Here is a 24,212-nt window from a genome sequence, read left to right on the forward strand (position 1 = left end):
GCGCGAGCACGTTCTCCTATCTGTGACGCTTAACTTACTAACACAGTTTCAACACATGTCCCCACACAGTAAAAAGATGAGGATAAAAATACTGAAAAAACCTACACAGCCGGACGAAAAGAAAAGAAAAAAATCACACAAGTCATTTTCTTAGACCCCCTTTTTTCTTTCGGATGTTTCGCTTCGCTCCGTTTCTAGCTGAGAGCTATCACGGTATTCTTAGACTGCGGCTATAGCTAACTAATGGTGATGACAGGCGATGATCGTTTTTGCTTACCTCCTTGATAGATGAAAAAACTGTTGAAATGTTGCCGTAACTCAACAAAATAATAATTCACTCCGGAGTGATGATGATGATGATGTGTGTGTGTGAAGCTCCAAATCGAGAGAGGAGGGTTGTAAAGAAAAAATTTGGATTTCTTTTTTTAGCTGATTGTAAAATCAGATTCGAAGATTGTCATGCTAATAGACCCAACTCCAGAGTCTAATATGACGGTAATATTCACTTGTGATGATGCGTTGAAAAAGACGGCAAAATGGTGTGGGGGTGGATTCACTATAGATTTCAATTTGCAGGCGATGATGATGAGGTGAGAGGAACCAAATGAAAAATAACCAACCAAGACAAGAAAAAAAAGGAGCACAAAAGTAGACGTGCACCGGGCTGAACGCTGGGACGTCAACTGATTCGTGTAGCCAGCGAGAAAGTGGCTGTATAGCTGGAACCGAGAGGTTTGCCAGGTAGGGCAGCAGGTAAAAGACTCGAGGGATGGGAGGAGGAAAAGGAGGAGGAGTAAAGAATAGGAAAAAATAAAAATAAAATAAAAGAACCCAGCCAAAAAAGAATCTGGCGCTGGTTGCGAGGGCCCTCTATCGGATAAGTGCAGCTCGCCTTTTTTTATTTTTTGAGAACGTCAGCTGCCCTTTCTCGGTCCGTGGGAGGAGGACGTTTATAGCTCGGCCGAAATAGTTGTGTGACGTCACTGAGAATGAAGCACCGTGTGATGTGTCGTCATCGTAGACACAAAGGAAGAACTTTACTGGCCATGGTGGTGGGAAAGTTCTTTGGCGATGCTCTAAAAGGTGACTGCGGATGACAACGTCACCGGAGGCCGCGAGCCATCGAGGGTCAGGGGTGGCCACTCAACCATTTCCTTCGCCTCTTAACGAAGCCATTGATCAAGGGAGACCCCCATTGACCGTCGTTTTTCACTTTCCACAAGCAAATGACGGCTTCAAAAGGGTTTCCAGAGAAACCCAAGTGTCATCAGGTGAGGATGAAGAGGTTAGCAACACACCGTTTAGCACAATCAGCCTAGTGATGATGACGGCATCATCACACAAAAAACAGCTTCCGTTCTGTTTCTTCTTTCTCTTATTTCGGTTTGCAGCATTAGCTCTCCGCCATTCGTCAACTTGTGCTTATGGTTTGCGCGAACGCAAGGCGTCTATACCTTCGAGTTGATTCCTCAATGCCACAGTGTCAAAGGCGAAGGAGCGTTCGCTCGCGCTTGTAATTCATGACTCCCCGATACTTTTAACGACTTTATCGCAGACATGAGTGTTCTAATTACGCTGGCGTGGTGTCGGCAAAAGACGACGGCAGCCTTAATTTGATGTTGCCAATGGCATCCACTCGACCCCAATAACATGTTGTTTTTTTTGTGATTTTGTAAAGTCGATAATTACGACTTTCTCAATGAGTTGTTACTGTTTTTCTTTTTTGTTAAGGTGATGTTTAGGCCGCGCTCGAGTGGGACGGCTGTGCAGTTTTTTCAAGCAAAGGGGGACGAGTGACATGGCGAATTCTGGCAGTTAACAGACTACGATTTCCCCTCGTAATGACTCAAGTCTCTTAAAAATAAAAATACAACCGAGAGTCGTGACATTGTTCAAGTCGCTATTACCCTGACGCAATGGCAAGAAAACTATCAAGGTCGCAGAGATGAGACACGCCACGCCCCAGTCAAAGCGGTTCATGCATCAGGACAACCGTTCATTTTCTTTTTTTTTTCACCAACAGGTGATAATAACAATAAAAAAAGTCGCTCATTAAAATGGCTGATGTTCGAAATATTCAATAAAAATAGCAATTTTCAACAAGAAAAAAAAGTAGACTTGTCAAGTCCAATCTACTTTCACTTTATCAACGGGGTAGTAGGACTGTACCGAGTGTCAGTCGCTCATTATAAAATGGCTGATATGGAAACTTACAATAGCAATATAATTATGGGGAATACACAAGACCAATCGGTTTTTCACTCGATTTGGTGTGGCAGCAAAGTGTTTGATGTGTCGCAAAGATTGCGCCCACAAAACCCCGGCCGGACAGATAGAAAACTGGACACGTTGATGTGCGGCAAGGCCAAGAAAGCTGACAAAGGGGGTATAGAACAGCCAAAGGAGTCGTGACGCCGATGAACTAAATACCGTTGTCTGCTCGATGATTCAGCTAAGCCACGAGAAAGAAAAAAACACCAATTTTTAAAAAGCTTTTGTGTGAAAACGAGCGGCTCGCGGTTCAGATTGCACCACAGAAATGAAAACATTCATGAATCCACTTATGCAGCAGCAGCAGAGACAACAAAAGAGCGCAAAAAAAGTCAAATGGGATAAGAAAAGAGAAGAGAGAGATATTATTTACTAACAATAATAACAACACCAAGCGGCGGCGGCGGCGGCGGTCAGCGGCTGTAGTATATAGAGGGGGGCCACGCCTGTGCACGATTTTATTTTTCCTGGTCAGCCACTTTTACCCGACTTTTTAGATGAAATATGTCTAGACCTCAAAGAGAACGCGTCCGGTTTTGTATATTCCTCCCCCCTTCTTCGTTCTTTTCTAGTCTTCTTCTACATATACTCCTTCTGGCCAATGATAATCTATCGGGGCGTTGGCTTATCTACTAAGAATCCTCGATAGAAAAGGAAAGAGAGCAAAGAGAAAAGTTTCACTTTCCTTTTCACTTTTTTGGGTTATGGTGGGGAGGAGGAGGAGGAGGAACATGTTTTTTTACTTGATGTAAGAGACGATTACTTTGAATGTTGGGCTGCTTCTGGCGGAGAAGAGAACAGTGGTCGTCCAAAATTGTTCGGCGTGACCAATAACTCAAAGACAAAAAAAAAATGTAAGGCAACAAATAAAACCATTCATTTCTTTTCTGACCGAAGAAAAAATGTCATCATCGCCGTGATTGAAAGTCGAATAGCGCTCGATTTTGGGCGGCCCCTTTTTTGGTCGAATCGAACCGTTTGGAGAAAGAGAAAGAGAGGGCAAAAAGAAAGCAAACGCAATATAATGAACGGCTGTCACCTGGTTCCAGGGAGGAGTCGCATCGATCGATGATACATCACGACTTTTGAGCGGCCTAATCGAACCCATCAACTCGCATTCAATCGGCACGATTCAAGCCGTGGGCCTTGACGCAAACGGCTCCTTTCTTCGACAATAGCAACCGCGTCGCCGATTTTTCTTTTCTCTTGGTCTGGTAAAAACGACCCAGTGAGCAACAACAACAACAACAACAGAAAAAAAAATCTGGAATAAAGAGAGAAAGAAGAACTCTCTCACACGAGACTTTTTGTGTTAGCTGTCGTCATCCATCAGAGGCGAGGAATTCCGTTCTTCCAAATTGACGGCGATCAATGGAACTGATTGAAACCTGGCGGACGGCGCCACCAGAAAGACCCAAAAAATAAAAATAATTTTTTTTTTTGTGTGTCCTCTCTTCGTCAAATCCGACTCGCAATCGAAATTCATCTCGAGCGGAAATGCAACGTTTTCTCCAGCGCCAAAGAATTTAACAGCTGAAGCTGCGATTTCTAAGCGAATTATGACATTGTCCGAGAAAGGAAAGCGTATTCTCCACGATGAAGGCCTCGCCCTCAGTCGAGTAAATCGGCTCTCATCGTAAAAAAAAAGCAGATAGTAATGCTTCCAGCCTGCGTGCCTTCATTAAGATGAATCGGAATCTGGTTCCACGGTGGTCAGACGAAAAGAAAGAAAGAAAACGTTAAAATAAAGAGGAATTTCGGCTGTATGCGGTTGAGGCTCACAGACTTGCCCTAAAAGAAGAAAGAGAAGTTCAAATTGAACGGGCGGGAATGCGATAACGAGTGAAAGTCCTTTTTTTAAATTTTATTATCTATCTCAGTAGTACTTCGGTAGTACAACCGAAATGGACGGAAAATTTGAAATTTGTATTTTCCTTTCGTTCTCAGAGCCGTTGGAAGTTGGTCGGTTGGTCCGAACGACGAAAAAGTATATATACAGTCATCAAACAATGTCTCCAAGTCTCTAAGAGGCGTGGAAAAAATAAAATAAAGCAGCGGTACGATTTTAGAGAGCTGCGTGATTTTATTGTTTTCGTACGAGTGTGAGTATGTTTCCCCTTCTCTCGCTGCTATCACCACTGGCCAGTTCAATCGGTATCCAATAGTGCGTTGATTTCACTTCGGACCGGAACTGAACGGGAAAATCGGAACCATTATCAAAGCAATCGTGACGATAAGAGAAAGTCTCGATTCAAGGACCGATAGATAATAAATGGTCTTCATAATTTTACCCCTTTACCCTGACCATTTCTCTTTCAAACGAATTGAGATTTACTCCTTGAGAAACACAAAAAACTTAAATCCTAGGGCACTTCATTTGGTACAGGAAATGTCTAACAAAATACACGACAATTAGTGGAATAACTGAAGGCATTGGCGTGTCCAAGGAACCAAACGCTATCAGGTTGATTAATACGCAATCATTATAAAAATATAAATGGCCCGGGTGCATGGCAATGAGTCGATGCGGGCCTTGGCTGACGAACGGGGAGGGGACTGCATTAATTATATGCATATAGCGAGAAGCACGAAACACGATCGCATGGACGGCCCGGCTGTATCTACCGGGAGGAATTTAAAAAAACAAAACAAACGCACACACAAAATCAAACAAAAAGAACAGGTAACCAGCAGCGGGATAAAGAGAATTATTGCCACATTCCGCGGGAGCCCCCGATTCTGCAACAGCTTCAGAATTGTCCTTGAATCGAGGGCGTTGTTGATTTCCAAGTTCCGTTTCCATCCACGGCATCTTATCTCGCCTTTCGATTTAAATTCTGTCTGTCTCGGTTACTCTATTTTTATTGCTACATTTCTTTTTCCCCCTTTTTGTTTTATTATTATTTCCATTCAGGGCACTCGCTATTTTTCCAGGGTTCGTTCATGGGCTCACGCTGACCGTCAGTGCTTTTTAATTCCAGTTAAATTGATACTCAATAGCTTTGGCGAAGCGGCCAGAGGTCCCGCGCCATGAATCTACGATTTAAGGACTTTTGAAATTCCCAATTTTTTTTTTTTTTTTTCCAAAGGTCGACTATTTCATAGCTGCGTGATAAACCGAACGTTTTTCCCCGTTTTTGTGCTCGAAAGCGGATCTCGAGTCCAACAAAGGTAGGGGCAAGAGATAAAGCGAAGCGGAAGCGTGACGCAAGTCGCAGCTTTTCTCGACCTTGACTTTGTTGATCAATAGTTTTCACTGGATTCTGCCTGCCATTTGAGCATCCACCTATTTAAGGTGTTTGACGATAGCACTCTCGTTGGTATGGCGGCCGTGTGTCCATTTTGGCATCGGCACATGTGGATGTGGTATGCGTGGGAAAAGACAACCGGGGAAATAAAAGTGAAATCTTTTTCTGTCTTTCAAGTTATTTTTCTGTCTTTCTTGGTGGTGAATTGCGGTGACTGGGGTGGCGCCCAGTTGACCAGGCACGGGGGGGAATTGCGTGATCCGCCGCTGATATTTCACCCGAATATCGAAAATTGGCGCAACTATCTTGCAAACGAAGGCATCTGTAATCTGAGTGACACAGCACAGCATGGCGTCACTATCGCTTTCACATACTGACCTACATTATCAACACACTGCCCAATTAATTCTGCTCAGCTTTATCGAGATGGGAGATTTTTAACGGCAAAACTAATTCGGCACGTAGCCTATTTCCCGGCCGAAATAAAAAAAAAAAAGTGAAGAAAAGAAAAAGTCAATCAAGCGTAATCACGAAGGTCGATAAAAATAAAATTTGTTCCGGCTGGGAATTTAACAGGATTTTTTTCCCAAATTGTGGATTTAAAAAAAATATATACTCCTTGAGAGAGTCTGGGTCAATGCTGTACAAAATCGACAGACGCAGTAATTATTCATCGATGAAGCAAAGAAAAAGTATGCACTTTTGTTCGCCGAACCGAAGCCTTCCGGCACGTCAATGAAGGCCGCACGTCGGATCGGCTGTACAAGAAAATATTTCAATTGCCAGTTTTCGTGGGAATCGCGGAAAGTGACTGTCCAAACAGGACATGCAAACGGCAGTACCAAGAAGTACCAGGAAAGGCAAGAAGGGCATCGTGCATTAATATTCCTACTCATTTAGTGTTAAAAGGTCCAACAACAACAAAACGACGGGCCTCAAAACTCGCGTGGATTTGCGATCAACTCCAAATGACGCACCGACAGCGACTTGGAGATGAGGTTTGTGCGTGAGTTGTTCACCTTGTTGAAGGCGTTTGCACTTCCAAGACACCCCGAAGACTGTTTGAGATTTACCATTTTTAGAGTGACGGCTCTGTTACCTTTTTTCTTTTCTCTCTCTCAAACTTGAGAATTAAAAAAGAAACGAAGAAGAAGAAAATAAAAAGCGAAGGTGGAACGATCAAAATCCCTTTCACTTTCTATCTCGCACCAGAAGCGAATGCTGTCGGCAGCAGCAGCTACAAACGAAAAAAAAAAAAAATTTTTTGCCAACAACCTTGAGTGCATGTTGAACGAAACAAATCAATGGAAAAATAACAGGTTCCCCCCGCCGATAGAACTCGGATGGCTAAGAAAAAAAGGAAAAGTTTTTTTGGAAGAATCAAACGAGAATCTCATTCGGCGGCCAGGAGAGTGTGCGTAATATACACTTGTCTGTAAACCCACGGCTGCTGCTGCTGGTTGCTGGTTGCTGCACCTTGCACGAACAACATACCGGCAGGCCAAAATCAGTCCGCTATGGTATTAAATTATTATTGCCGTGTTTTTCCTTCTCTTCAATTTCTTTTATTCTTGCGTTCACCCAGCTCCAACTGCTGGCGCCGACCGTAGCGTGGCATGTATATAGTGAGTGAGAGCAGAGGGGGCCTCCGGGAGACCGACCGTGTTACTGGCTGGCCCTCTGTTACTCATCAAGATAAGTTGCCCATACACATGCAACCCAAGGTCGTCCAGGGCTCACAGCTGGTTAACAGGCACCGGACCTGACAAGGTTGGAGGAAAATTTGAATGTGAAAATGATTTTACTTGGCGTCTTTCTGCGACGTACGTACAGTACGTACGTCTAACTACGTCCAACTATAATAAGAGAAGCGCTGCCGTCCCCTTTCCACCCTTCTTAATCTTCGTTAAATATACACGTATACGGGTACCGGGAGAAGGAGAGCAACTCGAAGATGGCGACGACGACTGTCCACGCGTGAAATAATAATAATGACGGGTAATTCCGAAAAGACTCCCTCCTCGTGAACGATCCCACATTTCTTTATTCTCCCCCATGTGGGGTCGATTTACTTGCCAACTGAGTTTCACGGGAGATTCAACGGCGTGATATCTAACACCTTGATTACCATTATCTTCTTTCGCGTCAACTTCTTCTTCTTCTTTCTGGCGTCTACGTCGTAAATTCTCTGGGCTGCAAAAGGGATTTCGATTCACAAGTTACACTTTTAAAAAACGGTGTCTGTATTGCGTGCTGGGATGAAAAGGACAGGCGGCGCCTCTGGTGGTTGGTTCCTTCACGTCAGTCCGCCGGTGACTCCTTGGCTATTATCGCGCTCCCATTCCGACAAACTCATTGGGCGTCTCACATGCCTCGCCATGTTCCAGTGAGCACAGCCCAATTTTTTCGCCTTGTTATTTGAGCGTCGTTCGTCATCCGCCGGCTTGTCATTTCAATTTGTATTATTCACTCACGCTACTGCAGCTTTTACGATAGGACAACCTCTTTTCTTTCTCTCTCTTTCTTATCCCGAGCATTTGGGGCTTGAAAAGACTGTTACGCTCGCCTTTGTTATAATAAACCGTTCATAATATACAAGTGGGTTTTCCGTGATTTTGTTGTTAACCGATTGGAAAACGCGCAGACGAATTACGTCACGTGAAAAAAATCTCTGGATCATAAGAATTAGGCGTTTTCTTTTTACGGCGAGAGATAAACTCCTGCTGAACTACATTTCGACCGTAATGATCGTCTGTGTAAAACGAGGACAATTTGGAAACGAAGTAGGCAAGTGCCAGTACGTGAGATAATGGTCTACAATCGCAAATTGTCTATAATGCAGAACAGTTTCTCTCTCTTTTTCCTACTGAAGGGTAAATATATATAAGTGCTGTATGAATAAGCGCATCGTGATGGTAATCGCTGTCGTTGATTACAGTCCCAAGGTGATCAGAAGCAGAAGCCAAAGAATCATCAAGCTACTGCACCTACAACAACTACTACTACTACCACTAGCTCTAGTAGTATAGTTAATAGTACTACAGCTTTATACTATTTATAAATACAGGATTTTACGACTGTGGGGTTAGGTATAGGAACAGGAGGGGGAATGAATGATGCAAGGGAGACGTTTCCTGGGCTCAGGATTTTTGTTTATCCATTTAAAAGAACATATAATAAAAGATTTGGGACTGCACAGGTAGAGTCGTAGAAGGTATAAAGGGGGTAGAAGACATCATTAGATCATAAGGTGGGATAAAGAAGAAGAAATAGTCTCCAAAAGCTATAGATTTTGGGATGGTGGGCGCATCTTCTTATAAAGGTAAAAAAGAAGAAGAAGAAAAAAGAAAGAATCCGTCAAAGAATTTGGGAAATGAAATGCTGTTTCCTATTGTTGTTGTCGTTGGCTAAGGGTGTTGTGTGCGTTCCTTTTGGAATGCTTTTGAAAGATCGTTTCACAATAAGAAAAAAGAAGAAGAAGAAGAAGAAAAAAACAGGCAGAGGGAAGAACGAAAGAGAAAGGAAGTCACAAACAAAACAAACACAGACAAATAAAAAAATAAATGGTTGGCAGAGAGTCGGAGTATGGAGCCTGACATGTTGTGTGTGAGTTTCGGTAGCGATTCCGCTGCCAGATTACCTTCCACTCCGGGGGCGGACAGTCGGATAAGTCCCGTCTGTTACTATATTTGTCTTGTGTTGTGTGTACTATACTCTGCATACTGTGGACGACTACACCAAGGTCAACGGGCTTTGGCTTTAGCGTCGTTGTCGTCGTCTACGTGAGCGCTTCTCCCCTCTCTCTCTTTTTCTCCCTCAATTTTAAAACGACAATTTATTTTTAAAAATAAAATAAAATAACGCAGTTGCCGTAAGACCTGCTGGGACAACTCTGTGGTAGGTGGGTGCCTGGGTGGGTGAATACCGAATATTGTACAACTTGTATAGCTGATACCGGGCAGACCGACCTGTAAATGGATGGCGGCCTCAAGGTCGACGCATATCCGGTCAAAAGTTGAACATAAAAAGGACGAATGGGGAGGAGGTCCAGCGGACGCAAACAATAAGGATTCACTCTCCGAAATAGTGAAAATGGTGCTGGTCGCACTCTTATTTCACTTTCTTACTTGAATCTTTTTGTTACAAAAAGTTTTTAACGAAAGAAAGAGAGAAAAAAAAAAGTAAAGGTTACTGGGGGTAAAGAACTCGTAAAGCGATTTCATCATTTTGTGTAATGACGACTTAAAAACCGTTAAACGAAGACAAACATGAAGAAAGGAGAACAAGGTAAAAGAAACGGTAAGCATTTCAGCTGCTGCTGCTGCTGCCCATTCAACGCAATGAGCAGCGGAACCTACTAGAAATGATTGGGAAAACCACTTGGATCTCCCGATTATTTTTTCGTTCCCTATTGTCAAGAAAATGGGAGGAGGAAGGAAGTCGAGGAGGGGGTTGAAAAGGCGTTCCCTAATTGTGTGGTCGAAAATGCCCGCTAAACGAATTCATTTGGGCCGATCACGTTGGCAAGAGTCCCGAAGTCGATTTTCCACACGAAGAAAAAAAAAACGAGCGCGGTCGTTCCGTCCGTGATCGTTAAAAAAAAAGGAAAATGAAACAAACTATACAACAAGGGGGTTAGAAAACGGTAAACGCCTGCAAGGATTGCAAGAGGTCTTAAGAGAGCTTTTATCCCTTTCGACACTTCTATTGGGTCACCCTGATTTTCAAACGCGTCGAATTAAAAAACAAAAAAAAGTGAGATTACAACATGTTTTCTGTGTTATGACGTCATAACGTTGAGCCCAGAGACCGCAAAGAGAGCAAAGTTCAATCGAGAGTGACTTGCATCTTGGCTGTTGATTGCTCTCCAAGGTTTCAATCTTAAAGACAGAGAGAGAAGAAAAAAAAAGACATTCTTCCTAATTGGAGGTTCCAGTTTTCAGAGTGAGATTTTCGGGGCGTCGATGTGCAAATTGTCGTAACGCGGTTGTGTCGTAACACAGGGCTAGCTGCCATCATCACGTCTACTACACCAGTCGTGTCTTTTTTCCCGTTTTTTATTAGAAATATTTAAATTTCGAATCATTAAGTTTGTGGAATAATAAGAAGAAGAAAAAAAGGGGCAACAGCAGACGCAGATGGGGGAAAACAACTACGAAAAATACAACAATCAACAGCAGGGACCATTGTTTTCTTCCCTTTTTTCTTTTACTGTTTCTTGGAACAATGCTCTTTTATCGTTAAAGAATAAAAGGGAGGAAAAATGAAGGCAGTAAAAGAAAAGAAAAAAAAACCGTAGGGAAAAAAACAGAAAAGAAGAAAAAAAAAGAGCCAGAAACGAATCAGAATGTTATTCTACATTCGAGATTGTATTGCTAGGAGAAAACGTTCCCCCGGAGTAATCAGAAGAAAATATTTCAAGGTGAGGACATATAATGGGACTCGTTATAGCAACTTTGAGTAAGATGATATGGCGTTTCGTCCTTGTCCGCCACACATACGGGACTGATTCTATTATATCACATATATAGAATGGCTATAGCCAGCTAGCTAGCACCACCGGAGTATTTTAAATGACCACAAAAGCTAAGACGTGAGGGCCAGACGATGAGATAGGAGATGAATAAATCGGAACCTCTTACATTCGAGTCACAAAAAAAAATAAGGAACGCAGGGGAAGAAGAAAAAACCCTTGACAGAGTGGAGAAATCAAAATAACGACCGTATATACGATCCTGCGATGTGTAGTGTCGCGTTCGCCCCTTTTGGGAACGTCTCTATACGACACTCACGGAGTCTCTGCAGGTTCCCCAGAAACTCGCCAGATCACAATAGATTGTCTACTAGCACCAAACCATTTTTATATGCGCTGCAGCAGCAGCAGTCGAGTCGCTTTCTCCTGTCCTCTACTCTCCCTGACAAAAGATGGTGAAAAAGAAGAGCCGGGAAAAATACAATAACGCGTCTAATATATTTTACGTACGTTTTGATATTACTTCCCTGAATGACGCAATAGCCAGAGGACAGAGAGGTTCTTCTCCGTCCCCTTCGAGGGGTGATTATTCCACAATAGTCCGTCACGTAGACGAGAGACTCGCAGCATAGGGAAAATGGAATAATAGGCGAGAATACAATTTTCTCTCTCTCTCTCTCTCTCGAATTCTCACTCATCTTCCTTTAACTTCTTCTTCTTCTTCTTTTCGATCTCAAAAGCGAGGCCTAGGGTGAATAATTACTCGGCAGATCTTCATCTCTGGTGGGAGAAGTGAGAGAGAGAAAGCTGTGGGCCTATTGCGCTCACGCTGCAGGTAGTCGAGAAGAGCTGGGGACCCAAACGCGCACGCTCTCAAAATTATAGGTCTATTCACACACGCACGCAAAGGTCGACGAGCGCAGCAGATACATACGGACTCCTATCTTCCCTCTCTCTCTCTCTCCACTCTGCACCACCAGTCTCTCTCTACACAATACACCAAACGTAAAACGCTGGCAGCGTTAATTAAGGCCTTAATAGGCCACATTTAATTTGACCTAGCGAAAAAGAAGAAGAACCGAGGAGATAGCACACGTAACACACGGTAAGAAGAGGAAATGGGTCTTTGGGGCATTAGGTCTCTTCTCTTTTTCTTCCATTCTTTGTTTTAGTTGGAAATTTTAACGACGACCGGCGACGACAGCCAAGAAAGACAACCGTTTCTTTTCCTATTCACGCGTGCAACATCTGAGAGTCTCAGCCAAACAATTTCCCGAGCCTTGAGAGATAACAAGAGAGGGGGAAAAATAATCTGCGCAAGGCGAAGGGGAAAGCAATGAAGGATTCGCATGCCTGATGCAAAAGTGCATGTTTTCATTTTCAGAGGATGGATGCGCCGCGTCTTCGGCAAAGACACGTCCCTTCGCTCATCCCGCGTGCCGTGGTTGTCCGACCGCAAAAATAGTAAACATACCAAACGATCGACATTGTCAATCCGATTTTAACGAAAAACAAAAAACAAACAAAAGGAAACAGGTTCTACCGTAATTTTAGTTAGCTCGCCCACGCTATCATCATAAAATCGTGTTTTTCTTTTCCCTCTTTCTCTCTCCTTCGGGACCCAAAAAAATAAAATAAAATAATAAAAAAAACTGTTCATTTTGCTTGTCGTTAAAAAATGAGAATAAAAAAAAATGAAAAACAATAAACCTCGGCGTTATAGTAGCTATTTGGACTGTCAGTGAAGAAGAACCCGCCCGACTTTTCGGTGATTTGCTTTCTTTTCTTTTGTTGTTGCTGTTGTCGGTGTCTCTCGTTCTGTTTTTTTTTTTTTTTCTTCTTCCCGTTAATGAATGTGAATATCGTTCGGCGTAACAAAGCGAAAAGTGTTTTAAAAAAAGAAGGAAAAAAAAGGTCGAAAGTGGCGAACGATCGTGCGATTTGGTAGTACACCGAACAAAAAAAAATCGAGCGTAATAATAATAACCATTTTCGGTTATGAATAGTCGTCTTACCGGTAATTATCGCGCTGTACGTTTGAGAACCGTTGTAGGGTGAAACTTTTGTTGGCCAAACTCTCTTTGGCTGCCGTTTGAGAGTTGTTAGCCGTTGACCTTTGAAGCGTCCACATTTTTCCAGTAGTCAAAATAGCAACAGATTTTTTTTTTTGCTTTTCTTCCCGTTCGAAACTAGAAACTTTCAACTTGGAACCAAAAAAAAATTCAAGTCGTTGATCGTGTTGCCCGCAAAAAACTGTAATAATATTCACGACTAACACAGCACAGGATGTCTTTCGGGATAGATGTCAAAAACCAGTCGGCGCTAGGGGGGATATTGAGGTGAGTGCTGATGGTGGGGGTGTAGTGAGCGCAAGAGAGAGAGATCCGAAGAACGAAAAAACCAGAGGTCTTTAGCGATGCACAGTCGGAATTTGAATGCGCTTTCCAGGCAGCCTGTTGGGCCGATGTAGTGTTTGCTCTGTGTGCTGATCGCGTCGTCGGGCGCACGCCGAAACTATCCCGCGTGAAGCGGTTACGAAGGCAAAACCTAAGGGGAATGAGGCGGCCGTTTCAAACCAATGAGTTTCCCCAAGGTGCACTAAGATCTCTATGAAACAGTGCCATTGTTTAAGAAAAGAAAAAAAAAAAAAATTCTTTCATTTTTTTTTTCTTTCTCTTTTACAACAACTTTATTCCCCTACGTGTTGCATTACACGCCTAGGCTGAACGCTCTATCTCCGCCTCCTTACGTATTTTTTCCACGAATGTATTGTAGCATTGAGAGGCCGGGCTAGCCGACAAGTGGGGGACCTGCTAAACAGAAAAAAAAGAGAGAAGACGAGGGCCAGGATCGGGCGACAATCGAACACCACCGCCAACCGCCACCTCCCATTGAACGACTCGAAGATGCCAAGGCAGTGAGAACCTTCTCACGATTTTTTTCTTCTTCTCTTCTATTTCTTTTCTTATTTTTTTCTTCTCCCCTCTTATCCCAAACTGCCGTAAAGAAAATTTGAATACATTTTAAACAGGGATTATAGGTCACTTTTTTTTTTCTCTTCTTCTTTCCTACTAAATGCCTGGCCACCCGCTGGTTGTCTATCCCACCAGCATGTAGCATATGAGATATGTACCATATGATGTTGGCTTGATTTTGAACCAACAAGCAACTGAAACGAAAAGAAGAGGAGTGTGTGAAAGTTTTCTCTGTGTCAGATTGAAAATGTGAACGAGGAAAGAAACGCAAAAGTTTCGTGAATCCCGTCACTCGAAACCGCGTGAGTCAGTGCGACGCCAATTTCGAAAGAGGTGAATAAGAGAAAACAAATAAAAACAAACTATCAACGAGACGAAATCAAAAGTAGACAAAATAAAAGAGAGAGAAAGAAGATGCAACAAGTGCTTTCAAGTAAAAGAAAAAAAATGTAGTTTTTCCCTTTCATTCCTTTTTTGTTTCGTTGCGTTTAGTTTGTGGAGGTGGCTGGCTACTTTTACTGTCAAGTTTGCAGAACAGTTTATTTCTCTTTTTCTCTTTTTTTTCTTTTTCTTTCCAGTCGAGTGGTGATGTCCGTGAGCGCCTTGTCTAGTTGCTGTCACGGCTAGAGATCTTTGCTGGAGCCGCTCCCTTGGTGAATGTCTCTCTCTCTCTCTTTCACATGTCCCTCACAGTCGCGGATCATTGAAGCATCGTACCATATACGACATCATCATCATCAGAAATTCTCATATCTCTTCGTATAGAAGAAAGGAAAAGTTTTCTCGAGTGTGTGTGGGAGGGGGGGGGGAGCTCATTTCATTCATTTGCGTAAACAAATTAAAGCAATCGTCCCCTCCCAGAAATATGCAAGACACGCGCGAGCTGCCACATCAGCTGATGGTCTCGGTCAATAATATAAATATTTTAATTTCCCGCGACTGATGCAGTGATACCGCCTGGCTGGATGCGCGTGCCGTGTGTTTAGCGTGGGAGGGCCACTGGAACGTGCCACTCTCGAAACCCTATACGAACGGCACAGACACTTTCGTTCTTTTTAAATTGCTGATTTCTTTACAGTTATTTATTTATTTTTGTTTTCGCTTGAAGAATGATAAAAAAAATAGAAAAATAGAGAAACACAAATGAAAAGTTCATTTTGGCACAGAGCGACTGGACGGGCAAAGCGAGTGCACGCGACGTGAGACCACAACAGGGTGCAACCAGTTCGGCCCAACCCATTTGTATCAGACGCCACCCTTTTACCTTTCTACCGTTGCCGTTTGTATTATTTGGCCTGGGTACTCTCGAACAGAGTGCTGCCTCATAAGAAATAACCAAACACAGCCCAGGTATACCACATCACACTCCCGCGATGTTGCTGATCATCATCATCATCATCCTCCTCAGAAGCTTCCAAACAACGAAAGAAGAAAGAAAGATAGAAAGAGAAAAAAAATGTTTCGTTTTTTGGGATTTTGTTGGTTTTTTCCAGACAACCCAAAATAAAAGAGAAACAAATGAGAGAAACCCAATTCCCATTTTTTGTTATTTATTTTTTTTTTTTCTCGAAGTCACGGGGCGTGGAGTCGTCGCTGTTTCGTAGCACATCGTAAACTACCACGGCTGTGCAGCTGTGCCGGAAATCTATGGCTTTTCCCTTTTAGATAATTGATGTGAGAAGCCCCCATTAAAAAAAGATAATAGCAAGAAACGGGAATGAAATACAAACAATAAAAAGATATGTGGGGGGAGGACGACCGACGAGAGAGAGAGAGAGAGACGCGCGCGCTTCGGTTATAATCATGCCGAGAATGGTGAATTGTTGAATGCCGCACGTCGTACAGTATGCACCGACCGAACGTGTAGCGTGATCCCGAAAAACCGAACTAACAAAGACAACAACAAAAACCTACGGGCCCAACTTTCCAACCACAAACAAAAAAATGCGAAAACTCGTCTTTCCTATCGTTAGCGTTTAAACTTATCTCGCAGATTTATCAAATTGGGAAAGGAGGATAACGCAATGCGGAAAATAAATGTCAAACAAAAAAAAGTGGTTTTGACGCAGCGCATTTGATGCTATCACGATTGTATCCGATTGTATACGTACAGAGTAGATCAAATTGAGCCCAGAAAAAAAGAATTGGACGAGATAGAAATCAAGAAGTAATGCAAGAAGAGAGTTCGAAGATGACGAGAAAATCCACGACGGGGACAGACCGGTCATTCGCATCCGTTACAAATTCACGGCGGGTGGGAGGGAAATCATTTTCTCGGTGCTTGTTTGCTCTCTCTCTCTCTCTCTCCCGGAGATGCAACAACAACGGGACGAGTGGAGAAATCCAGATGAACGACATGACGGCAAGCAAAAGAGCTTGTGATGGATAAAGGATCAGATCCAACAGCTGAGATAACTGCTGCAGCAGCGAGCCTAGAGAAAGTTTCCCAGGAGATTGAACAGCAAATTTTTCTTTCGTTTTTTGATGAAAGTGAAAACTTTTTTTTGAGTTGCGCGATCATTCTTGTTGGGGGTACATGTTCCACCAAAATACGGGCCATTTAACGGAACAACAGGTCTAAAAGCTGATGAACGAAATAACTGTACGAAGGGCACCATGATGAAATGTTTGCGCAGTTATGCGCGCGCTATCACTTTTCAAAAAAACGCGCACAGTGGGGGGAACTCTCCGGTGCACGAATTTTCATTCTTTCTTCCCATTTTACGTATTTTACTTTTTTTTCTGGGTTACCGGTTTCGTCATGGCGTCCCCAACGTCACAGGTATTTTGTTCGGCTATGAATTATCGATTTCTGTCGAAATCGACTGTAGAGAACATGAAATATTAATTTTAGAAGCCTGTCCCCCATTTAATTTGGGTTCTTTTTTTAAGATGAAGGAAAAAAAAAGATCGAAAGTCAAATTTTTAGACTGATACGTCTGATAAAATCCATTTAAAAGGGCCGATAATCCACTTTTCAAAACACGATATTCAATATTCAAGTGGGGAAGAGAGGGGGGAAATACTTTGGGCCACCCGACACGAATTCCCATCTATCAACAGATGAAAAAAATTCAGGTCAAAATACCTCTCGCGCTTAGAGCAAACGCTAGACGTTGAGTTAACTCGAAAAAGTTACATCGATGTAGTATATGTAGAGACCAGGTCGGTGTTGTCGGCCATCGGGTTGCCGCCGTTGACGACCTCCAGAGTTATTGCGCTCTCGTGTAATACCAATAACATTAAAAGACACAGGGGGTCTTGTAGAGCCGCTTTTATTTCATTTGATTTGATGTTATTCCATTTTGCCCTTTACATCTAGAGCGACGTGACGGCCAAGGCAAACTATCTCGACTCGTTCTTGTGTGTTTCCCTTCTTCTTTTTTTCTTCTTCTCTTCCCTTCACGTTGATGTGCTCCCTTCCCCCCAACCGTTTTTTATTGCATTTTAGTACGTTTGATAAGGAAATTCGTTCCCCTTTAGAACAGCATTTGTCCCGCGTGTATCGGATTGTGTTCCTGGAATTTCTCCAAGAAAAAAAAAATGCATAAAGAAAGAAAGAAAAAAGCCGGCCACTTGCTGATAGTTATTGCCGTCGTCGTCGTCGTCCCTGTCGTCGTCGCCGTCGTCGTAACTTCTTTTCCCTTTTCATATTTGTTTATTTTACTTTTTTCCTTTTCATTGGCGTTCAAGTTTAAGTTAAGCCGAGCCAAAAGCGGCCGACCAGTTGAGTTTTGATGAAAGAGAGTCCTAGCTGACAACGATTATTATTTCATCAAGGGCTTGCTTGCTTGTGTGTGTATGTGCTTTCATTTTCGTACAAAGCGCAAAGTGTGTCTAGAGATTATTTCATTGGATAATGACGACGGTGACGACGGCGATGGCTCCAAGGACGAGACTCCCACACATTTACCTAATTAAAAATAGAGATCGAGCTGGTAATAGTTTTAGCCTTTACCAGTCTCAGTCTGTCCCCCCAGATCCCTTTTTGGTGTGTGTGTGTGTGTGTATGTTTCTCTACCCAATTGCGGTGGGCTTCTGTGGCATCTGCTACTACCAGCCTTAAGACTACTTGTCGTTACAATGTTACTCCCAAGACCCCAAAGTTGTTTGCTCAAGCGAGTCATTGCGTCACCTTCAAAAACGCAAGAATGGCAATTCAGTGTTTCTCAAGATCGCGCAAAGTGGTAAAGGTCGAGACCATCAAGAGAGAAGCCAGAGAGAGAGAGAGAGAGAGAACGGATGCTGCTTCGCTTTGATAGGCAGCCTCCAGCATTCCTTATAGTGTAGTATGTTGTTAGGATAGCTCAAAGATAAGTGAGCCCCTCTCTCATTACATTTGTCCGCAAAACATAATAGTCTTTCCAGACGTCGTTCCATTGGGCAGGACAACGTCAGACCGAGACATTTCACGATGGTCCGGGTGGTCTCATTTCAACACCGAGAAAAGGCAACAAGAAATGAGACATGAATGGAAAGATGCCGGACGGACATGTGACGGTTCACCACCACCACACAAAAGCCGATCGTCGACACGCATCAAAGTCTCCGCACTCGATATTTCTGTAATATCTGGTCGACTTTTTGTTTTTGTTTTTTTACTTGCGCAGCTCGAAAGAGAGAGAGAAAAAAGAGAAAACGACAGTGAAACCATCAACAATTCGCTTGAGCTTTTTTTTTTTGATGTGATCAAAACTATAATATAAAAATAACAATAAAAAACGGGATCCATATAAAAAATAAATAAGAAGTCACGACCGGGGAATATGCCGGGGCCCCCCTAGCGTAAAGCGAGTCCGCACGGGTAGTCGAGTGCTGTTATTATTCTCCCTCTATTTTTGTGTTTTTGACAACAAAATTGGACGCGGTCATATAACTGAAAACATTAAAAAACGGAGAACTATAGTCTGATAGTCGGCATAACTTTCTTGCGATCCCTTCCACAGGTCTATCCCTTATTGTTGGACCTGCCTTTTGTTTTCGTTTTCGAAAAAGAAAATAAAAAACGACCGTCGCTGTGAGTGACGTAAGAGAGCTGACCGACCGACCGACGATTATGGAGCTGTTACCGCACGTTGCCAATCGCCCGGCTCTCGATAGCAACCGAACATTTTGGGTTTTTTTTTTTACTCAAACTCAAATAATAATGGAAACGATTTGCTGGTGGAAGAATGGAGAAAGAATAAGAGAGAGCAGTTAAACTGTCGCTCGGCAACGCGTACGCTTCGGCTCTGGGCAAGGCCGACCGAGAACCAGCCAGACGGATCAAGACGACTTCCAAGAACTGTGTGCACGCAAGTGCGTAAAAGAAACAGCACACAAGCAAAATAAAACAAATCTATAATGGATACAAAAGTAGTAGCAGCAACAGCTTTTTAAGTGTAATCGGCTTTTTTCTCCTCTACAAACCAAAGAGAAATGGGAACGACCGACTGAGCTGAATCACACAGCAATCAATCAGCATCTATGATTTCTTTGGGTTCCTTCTGTCCAGTGTCTTTTCTTCTTCCATGTGGAATCTACAAAGACAAGCCGTTGTGTCTCTCAAAAGTTTCAACAACGACCAGCTACCGGTCGAGTCCTACATTCTTGTTGGGCCAACATTGGCCGGGCTGGCCGGGCTGGCCGTGCTTATTTCTTTTATGTTTTTGTTTGTTTCGTTGGGAAAACATTCCATTTACAGGGTCCGCTTTAAACTGGCCCGATTCCCGTTGATAACAAGCTGCTGGCGAGCCGAACCGAGTCGGTCACACGGAAAACAAGGAGTAATTAAAAGATTGCTTTATCAGTGGAAGAAGAAGCACAAGCAGAAGCATAAAGATGAGAACAAAACTAATGAACCGCTCCCTTTGCGGTACCGAGGTACACCGATGAACAAGGACGGGCCCGATTGTCAAGCGTGCGCGCTCACGCACGCGCTCTCTCTTTTTGTTTTTTGTTTTTTCGGCCACATCCTCGTCTCCTTTTTGTCTCTTTCTAGGTTCTTTCTCAGCGACTCTTCCAATGACAAAAATAAGGCTTCTCCCATCAAGATTGGTCTCTCTCTCTCTGGGTTATTGTTTCATGCCGCAGTTGTCAAGGTCCAGCCGCTGCTGGCTAGATCCGGACAGAGTGCTGTGTGTACATACCCCGTCCGCATCGCAGTAATTCTTTTTTTTTTCTTTCTTTCATATTTGATAGAGTGGGAGGGAAAAATGGGTGTCATCGTCATCCACGCTCTCTTCTTTTCTTCTCACCGGCAATCAGTGTAAGCTAAACTATAGCGCCCGACGCCGCGTACTGGCCAGTGCAATAAGTCGGGTGAAACCAACAAGGTAAAGCCAACAAAATGAAAAAAACAACTAAGTCAACCACTTCTTCTTCTTTAGTATTCCATCGCTTTAGTAGATCAAGAGCACCCCGACTCTTTTGTCATTTTCATTTTTATGTGCGGCTGTTGTAAAAGAAAAATAAAGACTCAAAATAAATAGAAAATTAAACCAAGGCTGCCGCTGTTGTTCACTCCCGTTACGTGACACTGGACACAAGTGGCCAGCTAGAATGGAATTCGCAGACTAGCTTCTCACAGTAAAGAAACAAAACACCTGGGAAAAAGAATATTAATAAACCTCCCACCCGCCTTACCTGCAAATGAAAAAAAACAAAAACAGACCCACACCCATTCACACACGAGCGAAATGAACTCGATGAATGCCTGTCGATTGATTCAAAAATTCACCTACTTTTTTTTTTCGTTCTCACCTGAGTGCGGTGAAGGAATGCACCTTCTCTCCACACACACACTCACGAAAGAAAATAACACAGCGGATTCTATAAACGATAATTTTGACTTTTCTTTTTTTTTTAGATTCTAAATTGTGCCCAACCCGGTCGTTTTGTTGGTCGGTCGGTCGGTTCGATCCCTCCGTCTGGGGCACCGTGAGAAAAACGTGTCACGACGCGACGCTTTGGCGGGCGCCCACTTTCACGAAGTCTGATCATTTTCAACATTGGTCGCTTCTTACGATTGTTATAGCGTAGCAACATGTATACGACCCCGTCAACAGCCGCATTATAGAAAAAAGAAATGGAAGAATAAGAAGAATAAAGGGGTTCAGTCTCAAGTTCAAGGCTGTGTCTTCGGTAATAGTATGGGTTTTTTCTCTCTCTCTCTCTCTCTTTTTCTCTCTTTGACCGTAGCCCATAGAAATCTGTGTGGGGTTAATTACGCCGGCCGTTCATATATATCCATCTTTGTCGGCCTCGTACATTCCCAGTCCCCCGACGACTCCCATCTCCGCTATATAAAGTACAATAAAGAAACTGCTTAGGCCGACGTCTCAAATATATAGCAGATAGTCATCTCAGAGCCAAGAGAAACGAGACAACAAGAAGAAGAGAAAGAAGAAGTCACGCAGACTTTGTTTTTCCTTTTCTTTCTCTTGAAAGAAAAAACCAAATAACGAAAATAACCAGAGCCTCCATTATTTTATGATACCAACTTTTCTACTAAGACGATATATTGTATTAGTTCGTCCCTCCACCCCGTCAGCGCATATATATACACTTTATACAGGGAGGATGGAGCGTGAAAATCGAGAGGGCTAGTGAAATGGCGCCAATGCATTCAAAAACTAACCTGTCGGGTCGCCGGGGTCGCCACAGACGACCAACCAGCACGTAGGCATCATCAATCGACCATTTTTGTTTTGTGTTTTGTTTAGTTTTTTCGTTAAGGGATTTCTCATTTCCTTCGTGCGTCTATTCAAAAGCAACGGCTGTAACTTACCGTGCGCGCAGAGAATTTCATCTTCACCCTCTGAAAATAGAAAACAACGAAATCTCCATTTTCTTTTCTTTCTTAAAAGAAAAAAGAAAACGATTTTCCTCGTCCTGTTTTCGTATTCTTTTCGTCATAATAAATGTCCAGCGTCTTCCCGATGAACCCTCTCGTTTGATTCTCTTGGTAGATAAAAAAAGAGACACGCCGAGGAAGAACGAGAGAGAAATACTAGAGAAAAAAAGGGAATAAGATCTGAAAATAAAAAAAAGAGGAAGCTCACACAGGTGCTCTGCTGTGACTGGACCCTACTGGACAGGAAGGGTGAGCGTGGGCCGAATAACTCATTGCCTTTTTCATCTTCTTCCCCTTTTCTTCCCCCCTTACCTTTCATTCAACCATCACCAGTCGGTCTTTCATGAAGGAGGTACACAAATCTTGACAGCTGTTTTTTTTTTTTCTGTTGGTACAGCATATCCTTCCTTTCAAACCCCCTGAGTTCAGTGTGAAAGAGAACTAGCTGTTCACGGGGGAGTTGCGGGAGTCGAAACACCAACGTCACGCTGATTCACGCTCTGATTCTCAAATCTTGAACAGGACGACCCCGAAAAAAAGAAACAAAAAATAACAAAATTCTTTTCACTCATCTATTTATTTTTGTTTCGTCTACGGATCCCCGGAGCACAAGTCCGGCTGACGCCGTCATTGTGTCACACGAACGTGCTTCTTTCCCTACTCATTTGCACAATGTCACGGCATTTTCTTTCTTTCTTTCTAGAACCTCTCATCACGGTCAATCGCCCCTCTTCGCTACAAGATCGGATGAGACATCAGGGGAGTTTTTCAGTTGCGAAACAAACGCAACCCCCTCAAAAACGCAACCAGCGGCCAACGCACTGAGCAACGCGCGAAAAAGGGAATTTTTGTGGGGCGGATCGACGAGGGAAATTCAAATGAAAATTGCGATGGAAAAATCCATAAACTCAAAGAGCCTGGGCCATAAGTAAAGTCACGATTTCAAATGGTGACGACATGAAACATTCTTTCTTACGTTGCGTCAGTCCAAAGCACTTTTGAAGATGGGGTGGCTGCTGATCTGATAGGAGTGGTGTTGTCGAGTGGTGGGCGGGCGTTTACTTCTTTTTGATTTTTTTGTTGGTGTTTTTCTTATTTTTTTTTATTTTAGAAAAGGCTAGCAGGGCGGAGGAGTTGACAGGTGAAAATCGTTCAGGAGTCGAGGAGGCATTCGGGCAATAGGTATTGTCTATCACTCTCGAGGGGAGAAAGTTAAGGAGTGGTCCCATCAGAGTACTGGTAGTATAGAAGCAGCTAGTACAATGTGGTGCTGTACACCGTACGAGACGACCACATAGTGTTTTGTGGGTCTACGTCACTCAGACAGTAACGGAAACTGATGGCTCCTTCAGCCCATTCCTTTACATATTTTTACAACCACATTTTTTTTTTTTTTTTTTTTTTTTGCTTTAGTAGATAAAAAAGAAAAAAAGAAAAGAAACGCGCATAATTGGCGTCTTTCCCGTTTGACGTGAGGTGTATCACTGTCTTGAGTTTTTCGAGAAAATCAAACAATGAATTTAATAATTTAATAATAAAATAAAAAAACAAAAATGTAGCAGCATTTTTGTTGCTCTAGTCTCATTTTGACCCATTTAGGAGCGCGTAACCATCTGGCCATCCAACGGAGAGAATTTGATACGGCGGCGATCACGAATTATGACAACCTTGACCCAATTTTGAACGTGAATCCAATTCGATTCAAACGGAATTATTGCTGCAAACTCGAAAAGAAATCGACACAAACAAGTCCATTTTCTTTCTTTTCGTTGTTGTTGTGCAAATAAAGTGCTGTAAATAGTATTTAAATAATTCCACCCACACGTCCTACCGGAGCCGCCAGTCTCTCTCTCACGAAAACGAAAGGGAAATTTATTATAAAATAACAAACAAAAAACAAAACAAAAACAAAACGGATTCTTTTCATTTTCCCCTCCGTTTCAACCTTGATAGTAAAAGAGAGGGGCCACAAAGGAGTTCGTGCTGGAACTCCTGTCAACCGACTTTGAAGATATTGAGTTAAAGTGAAACTAAAAGTGTTGGTTATTCTCCACAGCTCACTAACCCCCTGTATTTTTTTTGTTTTGTTTTCTCCTGTTTTTATCCTCTCTGTCTCTTCTTTACACAACATATAAATATCTTAACCTTCGTCCTCGAGAGAGAGAAAAAAAACAAAACAAGCTCAACTTGTAGTCGCTAGTATAGGGAGGGGGGCTCGGCTAGAGAAGATTGCGGTTAAAGACGGTAATAAATAGTCTGGACAACACGACCAGAGTCTCTAAATAGAAAATACACAGTTTGTGCATACAATATAGTAGTAGGTATAATGCAGTATACAGTGGAATCCAAAAAGAGAAGGCGCCATCCAACAGAAGAGGAGTAGAAGAGAGACAAGCTATAGGGGGATAAGG

At 42.9% G+C, this 24,212-nt stretch overlaps 1 protein-coding gene and 1 long non-coding RNA gene across 12 annotated transcripts in view; one reads left to right on the top strand and one right to left on the bottom strand.

The window, feature by feature from the left end:
• LOC124191965 overlaps positions 1–24,212 on the bottom strand; it is a 63,554-nt gene that overhangs the window by 33,342 nt on the left and 6,000 nt on the right. For 2 of the 11 annotated variants that reach the window (XM_046585035.1, XM_046585042.1), the window contains exon 1: positions 13,008–13,426. The exons of 6 other annotated variants lie outside the window; for them this stretch is intronic. In XM_046585035.1, the coding sequence (XP_046440991.1) occupies positions 13,008–13,123 (116 nt within the window). In that variant the 5' untranslated portion in view covers positions 13,124–13,426. Of the gene's footprint in view, positions 1–277; positions 714–13,007; positions 13,443–24,212 lie in introns of those variants that run through there. 3 more of the 11 variants (XM_046585039.1, XM_046585040.1, XM_046585044.1) reach the window with 3 other exon arrangements.
• On the top strand, positions 6,812–7,744 carry LOC124191972. The gene is made up of 2 exons (XR_006873520.1): positions 6,812–7,039; positions 7,105–7,744. It is a non-coding gene; the product is annotated as an uncharacterized LOC124191972 (long non-coding RNA).

Source organism: Daphnia pulex, chromosome 4 (genome assembly GCF_021134715.1).
Source record: "Daphnia pulex isolate KAP4 chromosome 4, ASM2113471v1".
NCBI classification, from domain to species: Eukaryota; Metazoa; Arthropoda; class Branchiopoda; order Diplostraca; family Daphniidae; genus Daphnia; species Daphnia pulex.